At 47.0% G+C, this 24,066-nt stretch overlaps 1 protein-coding gene across 1 annotated transcript in view; it reads left to right on the forward strand.

The window, feature by feature from the left end:
* Positions 1–24,066, forward strand: part of OSGEP (O-sialoglycoprotein endopeptidase) — a 42,005-nt gene that overhangs the window by 8,873 nt on the left and 9,066 nt on the right. The window contains exons 3-7 of the mRNA XM_082264543.1: positions 4,365–4,540; positions 12,199–12,294; positions 16,851–16,900; positions 22,469–22,547; positions 23,083–23,148. Coding sequence (XP_082120669.1) covers positions 4,365–4,540; positions 12,199–12,294; positions 16,851–16,900; positions 22,469–22,547; positions 23,083–23,148 — 467 coding nt within the window. The remainder of the gene's footprint in view (positions 1–4,364; positions 4,541–12,198; positions 12,295–16,850; positions 16,901–22,468; positions 22,548–23,082; positions 23,149–24,066) is intronic.

The following is a 24,066-nucleotide window of genomic DNA, read 5'->3' on the forward strand; positions in this document are numbered from 1 at the left end:
CTCTTGCCCCATTTCCCCAAGGCTAAGGGGGCTTCTGGGAAGAAGCATGCTAATTTTCGGCCCCCTCAGGGGTCCTTTCGTGCCTTTCGGCCGCACTACAAGGGCAAACCGTTCAAAGGCCAAGGCTCTCAGAAGAAGCCCTGGTCTGGGAAACAGAAGTCCGGCCAATCCGGACCTGCAGCCCATAACAGTTCGGCCTGAAGGGGCGCCCTCACCCAGTTTTGGGGTGGGGGGACGCTTGCTCGGTTTTCTTCAGCCCTGGTTGGCCCGTGTGCGGGACAGATGGGTTCTGGAAATCGTTCGATCTGGTTACAAGATCGAGTTTCTCTCTCGGCCGGAGAGCAGATTTTTTCCCTCAAATCTTCAACTGTCTCCAGAGCGCCTGCGGGATCTGCACCTGGCGGTGCGGGACCTGAGGGCTCAGGGAGTGGTGGTTCCGGTGCCTCATCGGGACAGATTTCGGGGGTTTTATTCCAATCTGTTCACCGTGCCCAGGAAGGAGGGCAAGGTTCGTCCGATTCTGGACTTGAAGGCTCTGAACCGCTCTGTGCGGGTTCGCAAGTTCCGCATGGAATCCCTGCGCTCGGTGGTGGCTGCCCTCGTTCCGGGGGAATTCATGGCCTCCATCGATTTGAAGGATGCGTACCTTCACATCCCCATATTCGAGGGTCATCAGAGATACCTTCGATTTGCCATTGCGGAGGATCACTACCAGTTCGTGGCGTTGCCCTTTGGTCTCGCCTCGGCTCCGCGGGTCTTCACCAAGGTGCTTGCACCGGTTCTGGCATTATTGAGGGCCCAGGGCATTTCTGTCCTGGGGTATCTGGACGACATTCTGGTTCGGTCTGCGACCAGACAGGGTCTGGAGGAGGACCTGTCTGTCACAATGCAAACTCTGCAGGAGTTTGGTTGGACGATAAATGTTCCAAAGTCGACACTGAGTCCGTCGGTTCGTCTCCCCTATCTGGGAATGATACTGGACTCGGTGCAGGCGAAGGTCTTCCTGCCGGAAGACAAACTCAGGACTCTTCAGGAGGAAGTCAGGTCCCTCAGGGACGTTCCACACTCGTCTCTGCGGACGTGTATGAGGTGTCTGGGATTGATGGTCTCGGCCTTCGAGGCGATTCCTTTCGCGCAGTTTCACACGCGGGGTCTCCAAGCGGAGATCCTGTCCAGGTGGGACGGGCGACCTCAATCTCTGGATCTTCAGATCTCGTTGAGTCATCGCACCAGGGAAAACCTTCTGTGGTGGCTCCAGTCCCCGTTGGTGTCCGGGGGCAAGTCGTTTCGTCCGATCTCGTGGACGGTAATCACCACGGATGCCAGCCTGTCGGGCTGGGGTGGTGTTCTGGGCGTTCTGTCCGCCCAGGGGACCTGGTCGGAGGGGGAGTCTTCCCTCCCGATCAACATTCTGGAATTGCGTGCGATAAGGCTCTGTCTTCATCGCTGGACGGACCGGCTGCAGGGCTGCCCTGTTCGGGTGCAGACGGACAATGCCACGGCGGTGGCCTACATCAACCACCAAGGGGGCACCAGGAGTGCCCGAGCGGCTCGAGAAGTGGCCGACATTCTATCTTGGGCCGAGACTCATGTCCCGGCGATAACGGCGGTTCACATTCCGGGAGTGGAGAACTGGCAGGCGGACTATCTGAGTCGCCAGACCCTGGATCAGGGGGAATGGTCTCTCCACCCGGCTGTCTTCCAGATGTTGTGCGCGAAGTGGGGTCTTCCAGATGTGGACCTGTTCGCGTCTCGCCTCAACTACAAGGTGAAGAGGTTCGTGGCAAGGACGCGCGACCCTCGGGCAGACGCGTCGGACGCGTTAGTGGCCCCGTGGCATCAGTACAGGCTGATGTACGCGTTTCCACCGATTCAGTTGCTGTCCAGGTTCCTTCGCAGGTTACACTCGGAACGCAGCACGGTGATTCTTGTGGCACCGGACTGGCCTCGCCGGTCCTGGTACGCAGACCTCGTGAATCTGGCGGTCGACGCCCCTTGGCGTCTGCCTCTTCGAGACGATCTACTGTCTCAAGGACCGATTTACCATCCTGCTTTACAGTCGCTGGCTTTGACGGCCTGGCTGTTGAGACCGAGGTCCTGAAGGAGAAGGGTCTCTATCCAGAGGTCGTTCATACTTTGATCAACGCGAGGAAGTCTTCCTCGGGGAAGGTTTATTACCGTACTTGGAAGGCATATTTTGCCTGGTGTGAGTCCAGGGGGTTTTCACCCCGCACGTACTCGGTTTCCCGTGTGCTGTCTTTCCTTCAGACGGGTGTCGATCAGCGTTTGGCGCTGGCTACGATAAAGGGTCAGGTGTCTGCGCTGGCCGTTCTGTTTCAACGTCCCGTGGCTTCCAACTCCTTGGTTGGCACCTTTATTCAGGGTGTGCGGCATCTGGTTCCTCCTAGGAGGGATCCTTTGCCCCCTTGGGACTTGAATCTCGTTCTATCTGTGTTACAACGTGCTCCTTTTGAACAGATCAGGGAGATCTCGTTGTCTATGTTGTCCAAAAAGGTCGCCTTTTTGGTGGCGATCACTTCGGCTCGCAGAGTGTCGGAACTGGCGGCTTTGTCCTGCAAGTCTCCGTACCTGGTTGTTCATTTGGATAAGGTGGTCTTGCGACCTAATCCTTCTTTTCTGCCGAAACGAGTTTCGGAATTCCATCTTAACGAGGATATTGTTTTGCCTTCGTTGTGCACGAAGCCTAAACATCCAAAGGAGATGAGATTACACTCTCTGGATGTTGTTCGGGCGATAAGGGTTTACCTTAAATCGACTGAGTCTTTTCGTAAGACGGACTCCTTGTTTGTTCTTCCAGAGGGTCCTCGGAAGGGCATGGCGGCTTCGGCCTCTACCATCGCCAAATGGATCAGGCAGACCATTGAACAGGCCTATGCCTTGCAGGGGAAGGTTCCCCCTGTGCCTGTGAAGGCGCACTCTACTAGATCTCTGAGTACGTCTTGGGCCTGCCGTCATGGGGCTTCTGTAGCCCAGGTGTGTAAGGCGGCGACTTGGTCGACCGTGCACACTTTCACAAAATTCTACAATGTAGATGTTCAGGCATCGGCGGATGCTTCCTTTGGCCGCAAGGTTCTTAGTGCGGCTGTTCCCTAGGGTCCCTTGTGGGGACTCCTGGCTGTTGGGATAGTTTTTTGTATCCCCTGGGTTTTTTGTCTTTTCCTGGGTTGTTGCTCCTGTTGAGCACTTATTTTTGCTGTTGCCCAGCTGGTTTCCTTCCTTTGGTAAGGTTCCTTTCTTTGATGTGGAGACTGCGTTGCCTTTCGGCGCGGATGCGTTTCCCACCCATCATGTTTGCACTGCTTTGGGACGTCCCCATATGTGACGAATATGAAGAGGCGGCGACTGTCGGAGGACGTAAGAGAAAACGGAATTTTTGTAAAATCTTACCTGTAAAATTCCTTTCTCTGAGTCCTCCGACAGTCGCCGCCCCCGCCCCTCTTTTGGGGTTTGAATGTATACTCTACTGCTATTCCACTAAAACTGAGATATGGTTGCAGGAAGTAGGAGGGTATTGACTGAGGGGACCACCCCTTGAGGGTGGGATATGTTAAAGCTTTATTGTTAACATATTCTGTTGCCTAGCTACTCCTTCGGAGCAAAGTCTAATACCCCATATGTGACGAATATGAAGAGGCGGCGACTGTCGGAGGACTCAGAGAAAGGAATTTTACAGGTAAGATTTTACAAAAATTCCGTTTTTGTTGAGTCTCTTCATTAAGGATGAGCATTGTAAACTTCTAGTTGGCACCGGTTGGGCCTTCTAGATTGGGATTTGATTTCCATTTTCCCACCCCTCATTTGTGATACTGCTCTGGGACGTCCCGAAGGTGCTGTATCACCGAGGACTACGTCTGTCAATGAGCGATAGAGAAAAATGGATTTTTGTAAAATCTTACCGTAAAATCCTTTTCTCTTAGCTCATTGACAGACGTAGTCCCCGCCCCTCTGTTTTGGAGTTGGGTTGGGTTAAAATTTCTAAAGACTGCTTTTTGACATAACTGATTTGCTGAGGCAGAGAGAGAGAGGATATACCCTCTGGGACTGCCCCTAGGGTGTGGCCAGAGCATTTTAATTTCCTGTCTAGTCCTGCTCCTGTGGAGGCAACATAACCCGAAGGTGCTGTATCACCGAGGACTACGTCTGTCAATGAGCTAAGAGAAAAGGATTTTACGGTAAGATTTTACAAAAATCCATTTTTTATACTTTAGACTGCTGTCCACTTCTTGGCTTATACTGCCTGTATTTGATCATGTCCAAGGTTCTGAATATTGTATAAGTAGAAATGAGAAGAAATAGTAAAAATAAGAACCGCTTTGTTAATTATTGCTATTTTTTTTTTGTAGGACCTGGAATGGGAGCACCTTTGGTTTCGGTAGCCATAGTGGCACGCACAGTAGCACAGCTTTGGAATAAACCTCTATTAGGAGTAAATCACTGCATAGGCCATATTGAAATGGGGCGACTAATTACTGGTGCTGAAAACCCCACTGTTTTGTATGTGAGTGGAGGCAACACACAGGTAGAGTATTGCAAAAATGATTATTCTTGAATTTTATACATCATTGGTGGCAAAATGTGTGTACTCGCAGTGAGCAAAAGGGGAAAGATAATGGAGTTAAGAGCTTGGATAGCTATGCTAATCTTGTTATTGAGTATAAAAAGTTAACCAAAACGTGTACTGAACAAATAGATTTGAATAGATGGGTTACAGTAAACTCATGCAGGGCAAAGCAACAGGTTTACTTTACTGTTGACACCCACAACTTGCCTTCATTCCACCACTTCATTCAGCTGCTGGGATTGAAGAGAGAGAGAGCCCTGTGTAATACATTAGTTGAAGGGTACAACAGCTGAGGACTCTCATATGACAGGCCTGTGTGCCTGAGCGGCCAGTCATCAAGCACCAGCACTGTCCCATAGGAAGAAGTCACATTTCTCTATCATCCATTGATAGACGCAGCTCTTATGCTTCTTATACCATAGGGTTATGCTGCCCCCTACAGGAGTAGTACTAGGCAGGAAAAAATTCACTGACATGCCTACAGGGGCTGTCCTTCACCACATTACCCCACACACACTCTGCCACAAGCCAGTTTCTTGTTGCCTAGTGAAGTAGTAGGACCTAGGTTTCCTGCTGAGACTTTGGTCTCAGTTTTTTTTGTTCTTTTAAAAATTTTTCTGTTTATTTCTCTTTACTCACTAACGCTAGCTAGTGTCAGGGGGATCCTCCTGGTGAACTACAAGCGACAGCTGGCTGAGGTTTCACACTGGATAATATAGATCCTTACAGTCTCCCAGCCTGGCCAAAGAGCGTGAGCAGGTTATAGTCCCTCACTAGGCCTCGCCACAACATAGCCCCTATGGACAGGGACGAGCCTGCGAGTGGATGTCTCACCGGGACGCACCGATCTGGAACGCCCTGAGTCGCAGTGTACCCCTTGGCTGGCAGCACCCCTACTCAGGATGGGAGGTGGTCTGTCCGGAGCGTAGCCCACCCTGTCCATGGTATGGTGAGTAAACTGAGCCCCCCATGTCACTTGTGGCCTCTGGGGGGAGGGGGATGTGGACCCACTCCTGGGGATAATAGAACCCAGTTTTCCTAAAAGATCCCTCTGGCCTATCAGGATTCCGGCCCTGCCCTCCCTGCTTCCACATGGGGGCACCATATTCGGTGCCTGGCAACCGAGTGGGGGGGGGGGTATACAGCGGTACCTTTATCCTGTGGGGTCTGTTTAGGTAGATCCCTGGTGTGGCCTTGTATCTGGGTCCTTACCGCATGGCAGAGTTTGGCCACCATCTTAGGTGTGGGCATCGGCTCCCTCTGTTTGTGTGAGGTGATGTGGCCATTTTCCTTGTGCTTCCTATGCAGTTGTATTGGCGCCCTTTTGTTGTAGCCTGGAGCTACACAGGCAGTTCGGCCTCTTGTGGATTGATGTCACTTCCTGTGACATCGCTTCCTGTGCTCAGTTCTCCATGCCGCAGATGTTGCTGGTTCCTCTGTGAGGTGATACAGTATAGGGGTCGTTTCTGGGCATTCCCTGCGCACTCTACCTGCCGCTGTTTAAAAGGTAACTCAAAGTACAGCGCGATCGGCCGGTGCAGACCGCGATCGCGAATTTAAAGGGGCAGTGCACGTTTTTTTGTCACAGTGCAAATAGGAGTCCCAGGAGGTGAATTCTCCATCAGACCCCCTCAGTGCGATGCCGGTACGTCCGGCTCTCAGTCCATAGTGTTTTTTCTGCAGCATTGGAAAGTCTGGCATCAAAGGTTGATCTTGTCATGAAACAAGTTGCTAACCAAAAACGGCCGCTGCCTTCTCTGTTTTCTGACTCAGAGACTTATATGGTCGCCACTGACAGCCCCCTCCCTGAGGGATCCCTGTCCTTGCATTCGGATGGCGAAGAGGACCTGTCCTCAGCTGCAGCGCTGGAATGCACTATGGTGGAAGCACTGATTTGTTCAGTAAGGGAAACTTTACAATTGACTGATGAGCCCACACAGTCAGGAAGTCAGGTAGTTTTGGCTCCTGCAAAGCCCAGAAATCGGGTCAGGTGTTTCCTTGTCTCGAAGAATTTCACAATATTATGAGTGGGCAATGGCGGGGTGCCTAAGCGATTTAAACGCGTTTATCCCTTTGCTGATTCGGTCTCGAACCGCTGGACGGTGCCACCTAGGGTTGACCACCCTGTTTCCAGGTTTAATAAATCTACTGTGGTACCCTTGGAAGATTCCCCAGCCTTCAAGGACCCGGTGGACAGACCAGTGGAATCCCTTTCCCGCCACCACCATGTTTTGGCGGATTCGGTACAAAAACCGATCTTGGTGTCCGTTCTGGTTTCGCAGATGGTAATGGTATGGGTTAAAGTGCTTTGGGGTAACTTGAACGCTGAGATAGTTCCCCTGACCTTGACTGGACTCACGGACCAGATGGCCCAGGCCCTGTTGATTCTGTGTGATGCGTTCTTGGACGCGGCCCCTCTGGTTGCCAGAGGGTCAGTGGTAAGGATTGCCATACTCCACATGGTGTGACTTAAGAGCTGGTCAGCTGATAAGGCTTCCAGAAGGCCTTAACAGATCTCCCCTTTCTGGGCAAGCGAATGTTTGGAGACTCCTTGGATGAGTTGATAAAAGGCTTCACGGGGGGTAAGAGTACACTTCTTCCCCAATCCTCCAAAGGCGTTTTTTTTTCGTGTCTCAGGACACCAGAGAAAGGTAAACCGTTCAGGGCCCCTGGAGGGAGCAAAAAGGCTTGGTCGGGTAAGCCCAAGACCAGTCAGTCCGGTTCGGGGGACAAATCCCAATCTGGATGCAGGGGCGCCCTCACCAGTTTTCTGGGGTGGGGGGACGTCTGTGTTTCTTTCAGGAACCCTGGATGTCCTTGATCCGGGACAAATGGGTTCACAAACTTGATTCGTTCTGGGTACAAGTTCGAATTTCTGTCTCGGCCGGCAGACAGATTCTTTCCCTCACATCTTCGTCTCTCTCCAGATCGCTTGAAGGATCTCAGGGAGGCAGTGCAGGACCTCCTTGCACAAGAAGTGTCATGTCCCTCGCAGGACCGATTTCAAGGTTTTTATTCAAACCTATTCACGGTGCCAAGGAAAGAGGGCAAGGTGCGTCCTATTTTGGACCTCAAGTCTCTGAACCGCTTTGTGCTGGGGCAGTAGTTTCGGATGGAATCCATTCGGTCGGTAGTAGCGTCTTAAGATCAGGGGGATTTTTTAGCCTCCATTGACATCAAAGATGAGTATCTGCACATCTTTATATATGGGGGACACCAGAGGTATCTCCGTTTTGCCGTGGCGAAGGAGCACTTTCAGTTTGCGGCTTTGGTCCAGCCTCCGCTCCCAGGGTCTTCACCAAGGTTTTGGCCCCGGTGTTGGTGTTGCTGTGCAAAAGAGGGATTGCGATCCTAGGATATCTGGACGATCTCCTGTTGAGAGCAAACTCTCACCCAGCCTTGTTGGGCGATCTGTCAATCACGGTTCAGACCCTTCAAGAGTTCGGGTGGATCATCAACTTCAAATAATCTGCACTGACCCCGCCGGTGTGACTGGATTAACTGGGACTAATTCTGGACTCCTCCGTGGCGAGGGTCTTTCTTCCCGGGGATAAACTTCAGAAGTTGCAGGGAGAGATTGCTGCTGGAAACTATCTCTCTTCTCTACAGACATGCATGAGAGCCCTGAGTCTGATGGTATTGACCTTCGAGGCGGTCCCATTCGCTCAGTTTCATTCCAGGCCTCTGCAATAATAGATCCTTGTCAAGTGGAACAAGGATCTACAGTCCTTTAGACAGAATAAGTTTGAGCTGCCTCACAAGGTCAACTCTCTGTTGGTGGCTTCAGTCGCCTGCCCTGAGTCAGGGCAAGTCCTTTCTACCGCTGCTGTGGGAGCGGTGGTCACCACGGATGCCGGGCTGGGGCAGGGTGGTGGACGACCTCTGTGCCCAGGGAGTCTGGTCGACAGAGGAGTCTTCTTTACCAATCGATGTTCTGGTACTCAGAGCAATCAAGATGTGTCTGATCTATGGACAAATCGACTGCTCAGTCTCCCGGTTCGGATCCAATTCTGACAATGCCACGGCTGTGGAGTACATCAATCATCAAAGGGGCACAAAGAGTGCCCGGGCGGCCCAGGAGGTGGCCGAGATTCTGACGTGGGCAGAAGGATAGGTTCTGGCTCTCTCCGCAGTTCACATTCCGGTAGTGGAGAATTGGCAAGAGGATTACCTGAGTCATCAGGTTATGGATCACAGGGCATGGTCCCTTCATCCATAGGTATTTTGTCTCCTGTGTGTCCGTTGGGGGACCCCGGAGGTCGACCTGTTTGCGTCTCGGCTAAACAAAGAGGTGCAAAGGTTCATGGCCAGAGCTCGAGATCCTCTGGCCAACGCCACAGACGCATTGGTAGCTCCTTGAAGCTAGCATCGGCTGATTTATGCCTTCCCTCCGATACAGCTGTTGTCAAGGTTTTTCCGCAGGATGGCGGTGGAGAATGTTCCGGTGGTTCTGGTGGCTCCAGGATGGCCTTGTCGGTCTTGGTACGCAGACCTGGTAAAGATTGTGCCTCCCTGGCGGTTGCCTTTGAGGGAGGACCTGCTATCTTAGGGGCCGAACCTCCATCCTTCTTTACGGTCACGGGCTTTAATGGCATAGCTGTTGAAGGCCCAGGTGCTGGGAGATGGCGGTTTCTCTGAGTCTGTACTTCCTACCCTGCTGAGGGCTAGAACAGCGACTTCAAGAAAGATTTGTCATCGCAAGTGGTAGATGTATATTTCATAGTGTGAATCGCGAAATTGCACTCTTGCCTTTTTTTTGGTGGCTAGGGTCTTTGCTTTCTTACAGAAAGGAGTTGAGCAATGGTTGACCTTGGGCATGATCAAGGGCCAAGTGTCGGCTTTGCCGATGTCCTTCCAGTGCCCGTTCGCTGCTAATAACTTGATTCGCATTTTTCTTCAAGGAGTGTGTCATATGGCTCCTCCGAGACGATCCCCCCTTGTTTTCGTGGGATTTTACTTTGGTTTTGTCTATTCTTCAAAAGCCTCTTTTTGAGAATATAGGGACATATCTCTGCCTTTGTTATATCAGAAGGTTGCTTTTTGGTGGCTATTACTTCTGCTCGCGGAGTATCTGAGTTGGCGGTGCTTTCCTGCCTTTCGCCTTGTTTGGTCATCCACAGAGATAAAGTGGTACTCCGACCTAAAGCATTTTTTCTTCCTGCAGTGGTGTCTGATTTCCATTTCAATGCAGACATTGTTTTGCTTTCACTCTGTCCTAAACCTAAGCATCCCTAGGAAATTGCCTTGCACTCTCTGGATGTGGTTCATGCGATCAGGGTTTACCGGTTGGCCACCAAGTCCTTTAGGAAATCAGACTTTTTTTTTTTTGTCCTTACTGAGGGATCTTGTAAGGGTTTGGCTGCGTCTGCTGCGACTATATCCAGATGGATTAGGCAGATGGTTGTACAGGCTTATTCATTGGTCAGGTTCCTCCTTTCCCTGTGACAGTGCGTCCTACCAGAGCGCTGAGTGCCTTTTGGGTTTTTCCTCATCAGGCCTCTGTTACTCAAGTGTGTAAGGCGACGACTTGGTCGTCTGTGCATACTTTTACAAAATTCTACAAGTTAGATTTGTTGGCTTCTTCGGATGCATCCTTTGGCCGCAAGGTTTTGCAGGCTGCTGTTTAACCACTTTAATACAGGGCACTTCCCTCCCTTCCTGCCCAGGCCAATTTTCCCCTTTTAGCGCTGTTGCATTTTGAATGACAATTGCGCGGTCATGCAACACTGTACTTACACCAAATTTATGTCATTTTCCCCCCACAAAGAGAGCTTTCTTTTGGTGGTATTTGATCACCTGTGCGATTTTTACTTTTTGCTAAACAAATAAAAAAAGACCGAAAAGTTTGAAAAAAAAAAAAAAGTTTTGTTTGTTATACAATTTTGTAAATAAATAAGTTTTTTTCCTACACTGATGAGACTGCACTGATGAGGAGGCAATGATGGGGTGGCACTGATGGGGTGGCACTGATGGGGTGGCACTGATGGGGTGGCACTGATGAGGCGGCACTGATATGTGGCACTGATAGGTAGCACAGATATGCAGCATTGGTGGGCACTGATAGGCGACACTGCTGGGCACTGATAGGTGGCATTGATGGGCACTGATAGGCAGCACTGATAGGTGGCACTGATGAGCACTAATGGGCACTGATAGGCGGCACTGGTGGGCACTGGTGGGTGGCACTGATCGGCACTGACGGGCGGCACTGATGGGCACTAATGGGCACTGATAGGCAGCACTGGTGGGCAATAATGGGCACTGGTGGGCGACACTAAAGGATGGCAATGATGGGCACTTGTGGGCAGCACTGATAGGGAGGACACTGGTGGGCATCACTGATGGGGAGGGCAATGGGGGGCTCCCTGAGCCCTGATTGCCATCCCTGGTGGCCATAGTGGGCATCCCTGGGGTCATAGTGGGCATCCCTGGGGTCATGGTGGGCATCCCTGGTGGATCTAGTGGCATCCCCCCCCCCCCGAGAGTCTGCACTGGTAATCAATGATCTGATTACCAGTGCCGACCCCCCCCCCCCCCTGTCAGGGGAGCCGCCGATCGGCGCTCCTTTACTCGTGCCTGTCAGGCACGAACTAAGGAAAGCCGATCAACGGCTGTTCCTGTTTACGATGTGACCAGCCGTGATTGGACACGGCTGATCACATGGTAAAGAGCTACGTCAGTAGTCTCTTTACCGAGATCGGAGGTACAGGGTGTCAGACTGACATCTCGCATCGCCGCTCTGCGCGCCCCCGGGGGGCGCCCAGAGCTGTGTTATCCTGCCGACGTCATATGACGTCCGGTCAGGATAACTCAACCACATTCCCGCCGTCATTTTGTAATAGGGTGGGCGGGAAGTGGTTAAAGAGACTTGTTTTTCTCTTTCAGGGGTTTATATTTGCTTTCTATGGGTAAGCTCCCGTGGTTCCTGGTTGAGCTTTGTTACCCAGTTGGCTCTGTTTAGCCTTTGGAAAAACGTTACCTGCTTTTTTTTTTTTTGCATTCTTCCCACTCCTCATGCCTATACTGCTTTGGTATGTCCCTATGGTATAAGAAGCATAAGAGCTGTGTCTGTTAATGGACGATGGAGAAAACTGGATTTTTGTAAGAACTTACCTTTAAAATCCTTTTCTCCGAAGTCCATTGACAGACACAGCACCCACCCCTCTGTTATGGGGATGGTTTGTGTCTTTTTTTTCACTCCTTGCTACGAAACTAGCTTGTGGCAGAGTGTGTGTGGGGTTATGCCATGAAGGACAGCCCCTGTAGTCGTGTCAGTGATTTTTTTTTTTTCTGCCTGGTACTACTGTAGGGGGCAGCAAAACCCTATGGTATAAGAAACATAAGAGCTGCATCTGTCAATGGACTTCAGAGAAAAGGATTTTACAGTAAGTTCTTACACATATCCAGTTATTCCCTAAACCTACAATTACTGGGAGAAGTGAAAGAAAACTACGTAAAAGAGCTGAGAGTGTCATCCTTAACGTGAAGCTCTTCCTTACCCTCCACATCAACTATATATGGCCCACCAAAAACCTCAGATCAAGCAATGTAAATAACAACCTGTCTGCAAGCAGATGTGACCTATTGATGTTGACCTTTGATTCCTACCACTACAGGTCATTGCATACTCTGAACGTCGGTATCGAATATTTGGTGAGACAATAGATATAGCTGTAGGAAACTGTTTGGATCGTTTTGCTAGAGTCCTAAAGGTAAGACATTTTATCTATCAGCTCAAAAGACGACACCGAAACAGTACTGTTAATAGCCACACCACAAGGCAATAGGATACCTTAGTCTTCATGGTATAAAGACTTAGGCCTCATGCACACTGGATGTTATTAGAAAAAAAAAAAAGGCAGTAGCGTTAGCTGTAGAGTGAGTTTTTCAGCTTTTTTGGAGTAGGGTTTTTTTGGCAAAACTATACTCCCATAAAAGCTTATGGCTCAAAAATGCTAATAAACGCAGAAAAGCCAAGTTTTTCAGTTTTTATCAGAGTTTAGAGCATTTTTACAGCTGAAAAATTAAAACCCACTAGTTTTGGGGTTTTTTTCTAGCCAGAAAATGTGCCTTCCAAAAACTGGTGATAACAGCCTATGTGTGTATGGACACATAGGTTAACATGCTAAGGAGTTGACTGGCTGCAGAAAAAAAGTCTGACGCCAAAAACAGCTGCTGTAAAATGTCCAGTGTGCATAAGGTCGAACTAGTGGGTTTTGAGAGGAGTTTTTCAGCTGTAAAAAAGCTCTAACTCTAAAAAAAACGCAGCTATTCAGAGATTATCAGCGCTTTTGAGCCATACGCTTTTGTGGGAGTATAATTTTGTTAAAAAAAAGCTTAAAATGCTACTGCAAAAACGCTGAAAAACGTATTCTACAGCGAACGTTTATAATAATTATAATGTCCAGTATGCATGAGGCCTTAGTGTTGTAGAGATGAGTAATTAAGGGCATAAAACCTGCTAGACTCAACCATTCCCTGGGGCATTAAACTTAATTTATACTCTGAATAACTTCCTAAAACAAATAGAAACAATTAAGCTAAGGAATGGCTGCTTTAATCTAAACCTGATCACCTGGATGTTTTTCTCTTGACAAAGTCATTTTAGGTGTGTAAAAGAGATTAGATATTGTCAGTTTATAGCTTATGCATCCAGATTTCTTGTTTGCACTGCTAGTCCTTGACATTTGTAAGTACTGTAACACTTTGTAAGATGTTTTCTCAGCAAGTCAGGGACAGGTTAATTGTGTGTGTTTCTACAGTTTATCCAAGAAGCACTGGTAATGCTAACGTAGTACAGGTGGTCATCGCATAGTGTTATCTTTACTAGTCTGGCTATGTCTTCCCATCATTTTATTGATATAATGAGAAAGTATGGGCATTTAAAAGAAGTGGCAAAATAGGGAACCAGGAAGTATTACATGTTGTAAAGATTGGAAAACTGGAAAAAAAGTCAAGCCCCCTTTCACACCAAAACAGTTTTGAAATCCCGCTACTTCAGTGCCATTTCAAAGCCCCACATCAGTGCGATTTGCACTTCTGATTTAATTGCGACTTCATACAACACAAGTCCATGCAAGTTGCATTGAAATACGCAAAAAAGTAGTGCAGGAACCTTTTTCAAAGTTGCTGCGACATGAGTCACAGCTATTTGAACTGTTCCATTGCCGACAATGGGGTGCATCTTGTCATGCGATTTGGAGCTAACAAATTGCACCTGTGTGAACGGGGACTTAAACCTATCACTTATTTACGGTTTCCGGTTATGATAATAAAGACACTGTATATCATAGAGTGCAGGAGACTTGCTTTCCTCAGATTTGTATAGGTGGACAGCACTGCAGGAATATCTCCCAAGGTTGTAATGTAATTCCTATTCTCCCATTATACAAGATAGTAGTGCTGATGGTAAATTATTCTGAAGAGTAAATTTTTTCCCATACCCGTAATTGGAATAGTTCCTTGTGATGTTTCTAACAAATATAGCTTGTTTTTCTGCAAAAGGATATTGTAGGTGCACACATTTGTATTAGAGTCCTAACTTTCATTAAGGATTAATTGTAGATGTAAAGTTTACATTATACAATACTCACAGTTGACTGGTTGAAGTAATAAAATTACTCAACTGGCGGCTGCGGCCTGGAAATCCTCCCCCCTCGACCGTGACGTGGAAAGCTTGTAATGCTTTTGTAGCAGAATTTGACCTTTTGGCCACTGATTCTCATCTCCAGATGTCCTTCCCGTGAGCTGACTCCTCCCTGGAATACCTAGGAGTCCATTTGACCCCCCTCTTACGCTTCTCGCTTTGACACTAACTACTACCCTCTCCTTCGCGCTCTCACTGCCCTTATGGACTCATGGCGATTCCCTTCACTGTCATGGATCAGCTGCATCAATGTGGTTAAAATGGCTGTGCACCCTAAGATCCTATACTTCTTTCGGACTCTACCGGTCCCAGTACCCAAATGTTCCTTCAACACGGTCACCATGGAAGCAGCCTATAAAGTTCTCTTCCACTGGTATTCGGTCCTGGCCCTCATAGCCAATTCAAATCTGTCATACAATGATGGATGCTTCAGGAGATGTGGCCAACGCAAACACTAGATCCATATCTGGTGGTCTTGCCCATTTTTGGTGGGATTCTGGTCTAGGGTCTACGGCCTCCTCTCAACACTTTTCCTTTGTACCTTCAGATTAAGGACACCCGACATGCACTTCTCCACTGCCCCCTCCCAGGCCTCTTATACCAACAAATGCTGGCCACCTATCTCTTCATTGCCGCAAAGCGTGCTATTGCCAGAGCTTGGAGGAAGCCCTTGGTTGGGTTTGCAGAGGTGAAGAGCATTCTGACTCATGTTGCATGAGAAGATGACCAGTATACTTCATGACTCTCATGCTAAGTTCCTCAAAGTGTGGAACCCTTGGTTGTCCTATGCTCTCCCCACTCTGCCCCTGGCAAGCTTGAGGATTCTGGACAGCGTTAGTATACCATCTAACCCGCAGTCTTTGCTCTCTCTTCCCGCCTAAGCCTACATCTCCTTTTTGTATTCTTGTCTTGACCATCTCTTTCTCTCCCCCGTGCCTAGTCCTGCATCTCTTTTCTTCCCTTTTTTATTCTTCTTGGTTCTCACTCTCTGCATCCTTATCCCTCCCTATTCCACCCTCCCCCCTCCTTTTTTTTTTTTTTGTTCCCTTCCCCCTTCCCCTCTTCTCACCATAGGAGCACAATCCCACCCCTGCTGTCTCAATATGTTTTGGGCCCCGTGCCCGGTTACTCATTACCACTACTACACCACACGACACTAGTGCCAGATGCTTCTACTGTTCACTTTGAAACATTGGATATGTGGTTTGTTTGTGTTCACAAGTAATTTAAAGTTTGTTTCCCTGCGTGGGATCATTTTGCCTTCTTTCTCCTCAAGCCCATAATTTGGCTTTGTTTAATCCAATAAAAACGATTGTACCAGAAGTATTAAACGTGTATGACACTGATTTTAACCACTTGCCTACTAGGCCTATTTTTGACATTTGGTGTTTATAAGCTAAAATCAGTTGTTTTTGCTAGAAAACTACTTAGAACCCCCAAACATTATATATTTTTTTTAGCAGAGACCCTAGAGAATAAAATGGAGATTATTGTAATATTTTTTATCACACCTTATTTGCGCAGTGGTCTTCCAAACGCAATTGTTTTCGAAAAAAATGCACTTTTTTTAATTAAAAAAATAAGAATCCAGTAAAGTTAGCCCAATTTTTTTCCATAATGTGAAAGATAATGTTACGCCAAGTAAATAGATACCCAACATGTCATGCTTCAAAATTGCGCACGCTCACGGAATGGCGACGAACTTTGGTACTTAAAAATCCCCATAGGCGACACTTTAAAAATTTCTACAGGTTGCCATCTTAGAGTTACAGAGGAGGTCTAGGGCTCAAATTATTGCTCTCGCTCTACGATTGCGGCGATACCTCACATGTGTGGTTTGAACACCGTTTACATATGTGGGCGGGGTTTCCGTATGCGTTCGTTTCTGCGCGCGAGCTAACGGGGACAGGGCGCTTTAATTTTTTTTTATTTTTTTTTTTACTATTTATTTTATTTATTATTTTTTATTTTTACACCGTTTTTAAAAAAAAAAAAAAATTGATCATTTTTATTTCTAATACAAGGAATGTAAACATTCCTTGTAATAGAAATAGGCACGACAGGACCTCTTTTTTGTGAGATCTGGGGTCAAAAAGTCCTCAGATCTCACAAGTACACTAATAAAGATAGAAAGGAAAAAAAAAAGGGACCTTTTAAGCCGGTTGCTCGGCAACGACGTTTGCCGTCGCTCCGGTCCTCCAAGACCTCCTGTCTGTGAGGATCCGGGAACTGATCGTTTTCCCCGCTGCCGGCGGGTCCAGTAAGCGGGGAAAAGGACCGGGACGCGGCCGGAGGTGGGGGGGGCACCCCTTCCGCCATCCCGGAGGGTGATCTCGCGGCGAATCCGCCGCTGGGACCACCCTTATCGGAAAGCCGATCGCCTGCAGTTTAAAAAAATACCATGGTTATGGCAGCTATCTGCTGCCATAACACCGGTATTTAGCTTTAAACTCAGGACGTATATCTACAATGGGCCAGTAGGGAGGTGGTTAAGGGAAACATGCACTGGGAGAATATGGAAGCAGCTATTGTTGACTTATCTTCCTGAAATGGTGGTTGTTTGGCTGTCATGTGGATCTAATGTGGAGTTAGCTTTTGTTTTTTTGGTTTTTTTTTCACAAGATCCCAAATGATCCCAGTCCTGGATATAATATTGAGCAAATGGCTAAGAAGTAAGTACTTCTTCTACATTTATTTCTATGTACGTTTCCAAAGCATTGTATTCTACCTTTCAGTATTGTTTTTTGTTATGGGTTTTTACTACCTGCAATTGTGTCTATTCTCAACATTAAGGCTACATTCGCACAGATTAAATATGCCTAGCGTAAAATTTGCAGTGTATCCCCCCCCCCTGGGGAGCTGCACTGGGGCATACAATCAGCCATAGAAGTTAATGGCTGTATGCCTCTGTAAATGTGTAAACGCCGATGCTTCTGGGCATCAGCTATAAACACCTGTCATCACTTTATCCAAGCAGACAAAGCATTTGGTTATGAGATCATCCAATTTAAAGGATGACTTCACTTTTTGGGGAAAAAATATAGCAAACAAAAAAGTTTTAATGTCATTGTTAATCTGCAGTCGCAATTTTCTAGAAAATTCAGCATAATATGGCAACATGGAGGTGTTCTGTGCACTGTTGATGTACAGAACCTCCCCAAAAATAATAATGAATCAGTTAACAAAACACAGTCAAACTATTTCAGCTACAAAGTTTGTTAAAATCTCTGAAATGTGTATTGATCACCCAGAATGAAATGCTTTTTCTCTATCGACAGACGCAGCTCCATCTGTTCAGAGACTATAGGGTTATGCTCCTCCCATAAAGAATTGGCACTAGGCAGGAAAAAAGCTTAACCACAACTATGGTGGGCTGCCCCTGCAGGCATAACCCCACACACTCTGCTATCATCAAGCAGTTTGTTTCTGCCTAGTTTAAGCAATGGGACCTAGCCTCCTGCTGGGACTTCGTTCTTAGCTATTATGGGAAAGTTTGTTAATTTGTGACTTTTTATTTTCACAAGTTAATTCCTGAGGACCAAGATCCAGAGGAACTACAAGCAACAGCCGGCTGAGGTTTCTCACTGGATAATCTAGATCCTTAAGGTCTCCCAGCGAGCGTGAGCAAGTTATAGTGCAGAACTAGGCCTCGCCACGACAGTGCCGTGACGGATGGGGACGAGCCTGCGAGTGAACGGCCTCGCTGGGAGCGCCCTTAGTCGCAGCTTCCCCTTGGCTGACAGCACCCCCATCCCGGGTGGGAGGTGATCTGTTTCGGAAAGGCGCCCACTTAGTACTGTGGTATGGTGAGTTAATTGTCCCCCCGAAAACTCCTGGCGGTCTTGGGCCGGACGTGGGCCCTTCCCTGGAATAGTCGGACCTTAGGGGCTCCCTCGGTTCGCAGGATTAGTCCTGTGTACCCCTCGGCATTCCCCTACCCCGAGCAGGTTTTTACCTTGGGGGGTGTGCAGACCCCCTGGGAGTGACTGCGGGACCTTCTAGTTCACAGTTTCAGCCAGAGATTGCAGCTTTTTTGCAAAATATGATGTCTAAGATAGATTTTGTGATTGTTATTGCTGCCAGCCGCAAACGCCCTCTGCCCTCACCTCCATCAGCAGGGTCTTTGCATGGCTGTCGCAGACGCAGACCACCCTGAGGGGTCGGTGTCGTCGCATTCTTACGATAAAGAGGACCTGTCCTCATCAGCTGCCGCACTGGAACGCGCTTTGGTGGAAGCTCTGATAGTTTCAGTGTGGGAAACTTTAAAGTTGGCTGATGAACCCACAGCTCCGGGTACGCAGGTGTCTTTTGGCTCCAGCAAATCCCACAAATCGGGCCTTTGTCCAGAATTGTTTTATACTATTGTGGATGAACAATGGCGGCACATTAAGCATATGTTAGTGGTGCCTAAGCGTTTTGCACGCCGTTATCCCTTCGCGGAGGCAGTGTCCACTAGGTGGACTGTACCAGCAAAAGTGGATCCCCCGGTGTCCTGGTTGAATAAAGCGACTCTGGTACAGGTGGAAGAGTCTCCAACTTTTGCGGACCCAGTGGATAGACTGGTGGAATCCTTGTCCCCCCATTTACACGTGGTAGCAGGTCACTTATTAAAGATTACCTTTTGTCCATATTTTGGTAGCGCAGACTGCTACGGAATTGGTGACATTACTTAAAAGTAACTTGGAAGCTGAACGGCTCCCCCCTGCGGTGTTGGAACTACTGGACCAGTTGGCTCAAGCCCTGCTGTTTGTGTGATACATCCCTAAAAAGCTGGTCGGCGAACCAGGCTTCTAAAAAGGCCTCGACTGATCTTCCCTTCTCAGGGGAGAGACTGTTTGGATCCCCTCTGGAGGAGTTAATCAAAGGTATCACAGGGGGTAAGAGCAATCATCTTCCCCAATCCTCTAGTGGCAAGGCGCCACGTCCTAGGCGGGGGCCTCCTTGATTCAGGACAAATGGGTTCACAAACTAATCCGTTACTGGGGTACCTAGATGATCTCCTGTTGAGAGCGAACTCTCCTTCAGTCTTTTTGGGGGATCTGACAGTCACTGTCAACACATCAATTTCAAGAAATCCGGCCTGACATCTGTCTTGAGACTGGATTATCTAGGCTTGACTCAGGAATCAGCCTTGGCCAAGGTGTTTCTTTCCCAGGACAAGCTGCAAAAGTTGCAGGAGGCGATTCAGTGGTTGTTGGCAAACAATCTGTCCTCTCTTCAAGTTTGCATGCGGGCCTTGGGTCTGATGGTATCAACCTTCAAGGTGGTTCCGTTTGCTCAGTTCCATACCAGACCTTTGCAAAGGGAGATTCTTGTCAAATGTAACAAGGATCCAAAGTCCTTGGACTCTTTGATTCGGTTAAGCCACAACACAAAATCTGCTCTGTTGTTGTGGATTCGGTCTCCAGCTTCATGCCAGGGCAAGTCCTTCCTCCCGTTGTTTTGGACGGTGGTGACCACGTACACCAGCCTATCGGGCTGGGGTGGGGTGCTGGGGAAGCTCTGTGCCCAGGGTACCTGGACAATGGAAGAGTCAAAACTACCGATAAATGGTTTGGAGTTCAGCGCAATAAAGCTTTGTCTGAGCCATTGGATGACTCGTCTGCAAGATTGTCCGGTTCGGATTCGATCAGACAACGCCACGGCTGTGGCTTACATCAATCACAAGGGGACACCATGAGTGTCTTAGCGGCCAAGGAGGAGGCTAGGATTCTGGCCTGGGCGGAAAGCTTTATTCCAGCCCTCTCTGCTGGACACATTCCAGGTGTGGAGAACTGGCAAGCGGATTACCTGAGTCGTCAGGTGTTGGATCAAGGGGAGTGGTCCCTGCACCCAGAGGTGTATCATCTCCTGTGTATTCGGTGGGGGACACCTGAGGTCGATCTGTTTGCTTCTCACCTCAAAAAGAAGGTTCAGAGATTTTTAGCCAGGTCTCGGGGTCAGTATCGGCTAATTTATGCCTTTCCTGCCTTAAAACTCCTGCCGAGGCTTCTGCACAGGATGGAAGTGGAGGGCATTCCGGTCATTCTGGTGGCTCCGGACCGCTTGCCGGTCTTGGTACGCAGACCTAGTAAGACTGGTCGCCGATGCGCCTTGGAGACTTCCTCTTAGGGAAGATCTGCTATCTCAAGGTCTGATCTTCCATCCTGCTTTACAGTTGCTGGCTTTAATGGCATGGCTGTTGAAAGCCAGGTGTTGGGAGATAGAGGTCTTTATGGCTCTGTGATTCCTACGGTAATGAAGGCTAGGAAGTCGACTTCTAGAAAGATATATCATCGTACGTGGAAATCAAGGTGCACTCTCGCTTGTTTTCGTTAGCGAGGGTTTTGGCCTTTCTGCAGAAAGGAGTTAAACAGCGGTTGGCTTTGGGCACTATCAAAGGCCAAGTGTCGGCTTTGACTGTATATTTCCAACGCCCGTTAGTTACGCATGCTTTGATTCGTACCTTTATACAGGGAGTGCGCCATATGGCTCCTCCGAGAAGGTCCCTGCTACCGCCGTGGGATCTCAATTTGATATTAGCTGTTCTTCAAAAGCCTCCTTTTGAGAACATTCGGGAGATTTCTCTGCTCTCGTTGTCCAAGAAGGTTGCCTTCTTGGTGGCTATCACTTCCGCTCGCAGAGTATCTGAATTGGCGGCGTTGTCGCTGCTCACCTTATCTGGTGATACACAGAGACAAAGAGGTACTTCAGCCTAATCAGCCCTTTCTTCCTAAGGTTGTTTCTTATTTTCATCTGAATGAAGACATTGTGTTGCCTTCACTCTGCCCTATGCCCAAACATTCTATGGAATTTGCGTTCCACTCTTTGGATGTGGTTTGGGCAATCAGGGTCTATCGGGAGATCACTGAGCCTTTTAGAAAATCAGACGCTCTTTTTATCCTTACCGAAGGACCTCGTAAGGGATTGGCTGTGTCTGCGGCTACCATATCCAGATGCATCAGGCAGACGGTAGTTCAGGCTTATTCAATGAAGGGTCAGGTTCCTTCTTTCCCGGTGAAGGCGCATTCTACGAGAGCGCTGAGTGCCTCTTGGGCTTTTCGCCATCAGGCATCGGTGCTGCAAGTTTGCAAGGCGGCAAATTGGTCGTCTGTGCATACGTTTACAAAATTCTACAAAGTAGATGTATTGGCATCTTCAGATGCTTCCTTTGACCGCAAGGTTTTGCAGGCTGCTGTTTAAAGAGAGCTCCAATTGTTACTGGTTGAGCTCCATGTTATCTGGTTGGCTAAGTGTAGCCTTTTGGGGGTTATGTTTCCGTTTGCGTTGTCTTCCAACCCCTCATGAATATACTGCTTTGGGACATCCCTATAGTCTTTGAATATATGGAGCTGCGTCTGTCGGAACGATAGAGAAAACTGTATTTTTGTAAGAACTTACAGTAAAATCCTTTTCTCTGAAGGTCATTGACAGACGCAGCACCTGCCACTCTACTTCTGAGTGAATGGGGTTTTTTTCTATTCTAAACACTACTTGCAACTAAACTGCTTGATGATAGAGCGTGTGGGGTTATGCCTGCAGGGACAGCCCCCATAGGTGTGGTTAAGCGCTTTTTTCTGCCTAGTGCATTTTCCTGATGGGAGGAACATAACCCTATAGTCTCTGAATAGATGGAGCTGCGTCTGTCGATGAACTTCAGAGAAAAGCATTGTACGGTAAGTTCTTACAAAAATCCAGTTTTTTCTTTCCTCAACAAATTGGTTACTCGTTAAATACTGCTTCTAGTATACTAAATTTAAGTTTATAGAAACATAGTGCTGACAGCAGGGTAAAAAGTTTTAAATAGTTCATATAATTTGCAAATAAAACATGAGTGCAAAAAACAAGCACTATTAGGTTGATTGTAGGTATACTTCATTTAATTCAAGCCCACTAGCAACTGTTGTTACTCTGAGGGATCTGCTGTCCCTCCTGAATTAGCGATGAGCTTGGACATCCACCAAACTCTTCTTTATTTAAACAATGAAATAAGTAAACGAATGGGATTTGTTGGTGACATCAGTGCCCTTACATGGACGTATGCCATTTTTTTAGTCAGTGTCATTGCCAAAATAGTAGTTATTGTGAACAGAGATTTTCAGAAGCAGACTGGTTCTAGAGGCCTTGTTCCCAAACAACCAGCATTGATTCATTCCCATCTTTATGAGCAGCTGGGAAAACAAGCTGATCAACATTATGCTGATAAATTCCTTAATCTGTAGCTATTTTTAGTTAAAAAGTTTAATGGTTTTGATTTTTAGGGGCAAAAAATTTGTGGAGCTGCCATACACTGTGAAAGGAATGGATGTGTCCTTCTCTGGCATTCTTTCTTACATTGAGGTGAGGACATTTGCGATAACAAAAAATGTCATAGAGAGATAGAATTCCAACATAACATTTCTTGATTTATTGAGGTCTATATAATCTCTTATCAGTGCATGATTTATTCATAGAACAAAAATGGTATATTTTTTTAACTTAAAATAGTGTGACCTGGGCTTTTTGAAATGTGCCCTATGCATTTACTGCACCTGAAGAGTAAAGTATTACATACATTACCACATTTTTTTGCAGTTATGTTTTTGTGTTTAATATAATGAAAGAATAGTTCAAGACAGTCAGATATCGGTGTACAGAAATAGGAGGTTTCATATTTATGTTTATGATACTCAGAAGATGTTTCTTATAGAGAAATTCACTTTTGTCTTTTAAAGCGGTAGTAAAACTAAAAATAAAATAGAAAAATGTTTCCCCCTACAAGGTAATGTTAGAATGTGCTATTATGCATCACATACTAGATATCCTTCATCTCTTGTAACACTCCTGGCTGTATTTACACTGCAACCATTATTTGAGCTTGTTTTTCCATTGTTAGGACATGGCTCACAAAATGTTGACTTCAGGAGAATGTACACCAGAGGACCTCTGTTTCTCTTTACAGGTTTGTAAGATACACATGAACTTCATGCCAATTATTTTATTACATGTGAAATCTCTTCTTCTTTTTTTTAAATTACCACAGTCTTATTGAAATATTCTCAGTAGATTAATTTACTGTATAGTTGCCATCTGTTGGCTGCACAGTGAGTGCAATTTGCTGTTTTGTGTAGTGTAAAGGTTACTACATGGTTACCCCTTCATATGGCAACATTTTGGTGTAGAATCATCTATTGTGTGGTTGGCATTAGAAATATATGGTGTATGTACAAGCAAGAGGCTTTTTTTTTTTTTTATTTTTTTTTTTATTTACCGTATATGCCTTGGCTAACTTGACTCCCCAAGATTTGTGTAATTGTAGTTTAGTTTAAGCAGATAAAAACTGCAGAGATATTTACATTTTTCACTCTGCTGTATTCCATATCTTGAATTCATTAAAATCACATACATACAGTGCCTTGAAAAAGTATTCATACCCCTTCGAATTTCCACATTTTGTCATGTTACAACCAAAAGCGTAAATTTATTTTATTGGGATTTTATGATAGACCAATCGTGTAGTGGAAGGAAAACAATAAATGGTTTTAAAAATGTTTACAAATATGTGAAAAGTGTGGCATGCATTTGTGTTCAGCCCCCCTAAATCAATACTTTGTAGAACCACCTTTTGCTGCAATTACAGTTGCAAGGCTTTTGGGGATGTCTCTACCAGCTTTGCACATCTAGAGAGTAACATTTTTTGCCCATTCATCTTTGCAAAATAGCTCAAGCTCTGTCAGAGCTGTGAACAGCAGTTGTCAAATCTTGACACAGATTCTCAATTGGATTTAGGCCTGGACTTTTACTGGGCCATTCTAAGACATGAATATGCTTTTATCTAAACCATTCCATTGTAGCTCTGGCTGTATGTTTAGGGTCGTTG

The sequence above is a fragment of the Pelophylax lessonae genome (assembly GCF_965119305.1).
Source record: "Pelophylax lessonae genome assembly, chromosome: 1".
Taxonomy (NCBI): Eukaryota; Metazoa; Chordata; class Amphibia; order Anura; family Ranidae; genus Pelophylax; species Pelophylax lessonae.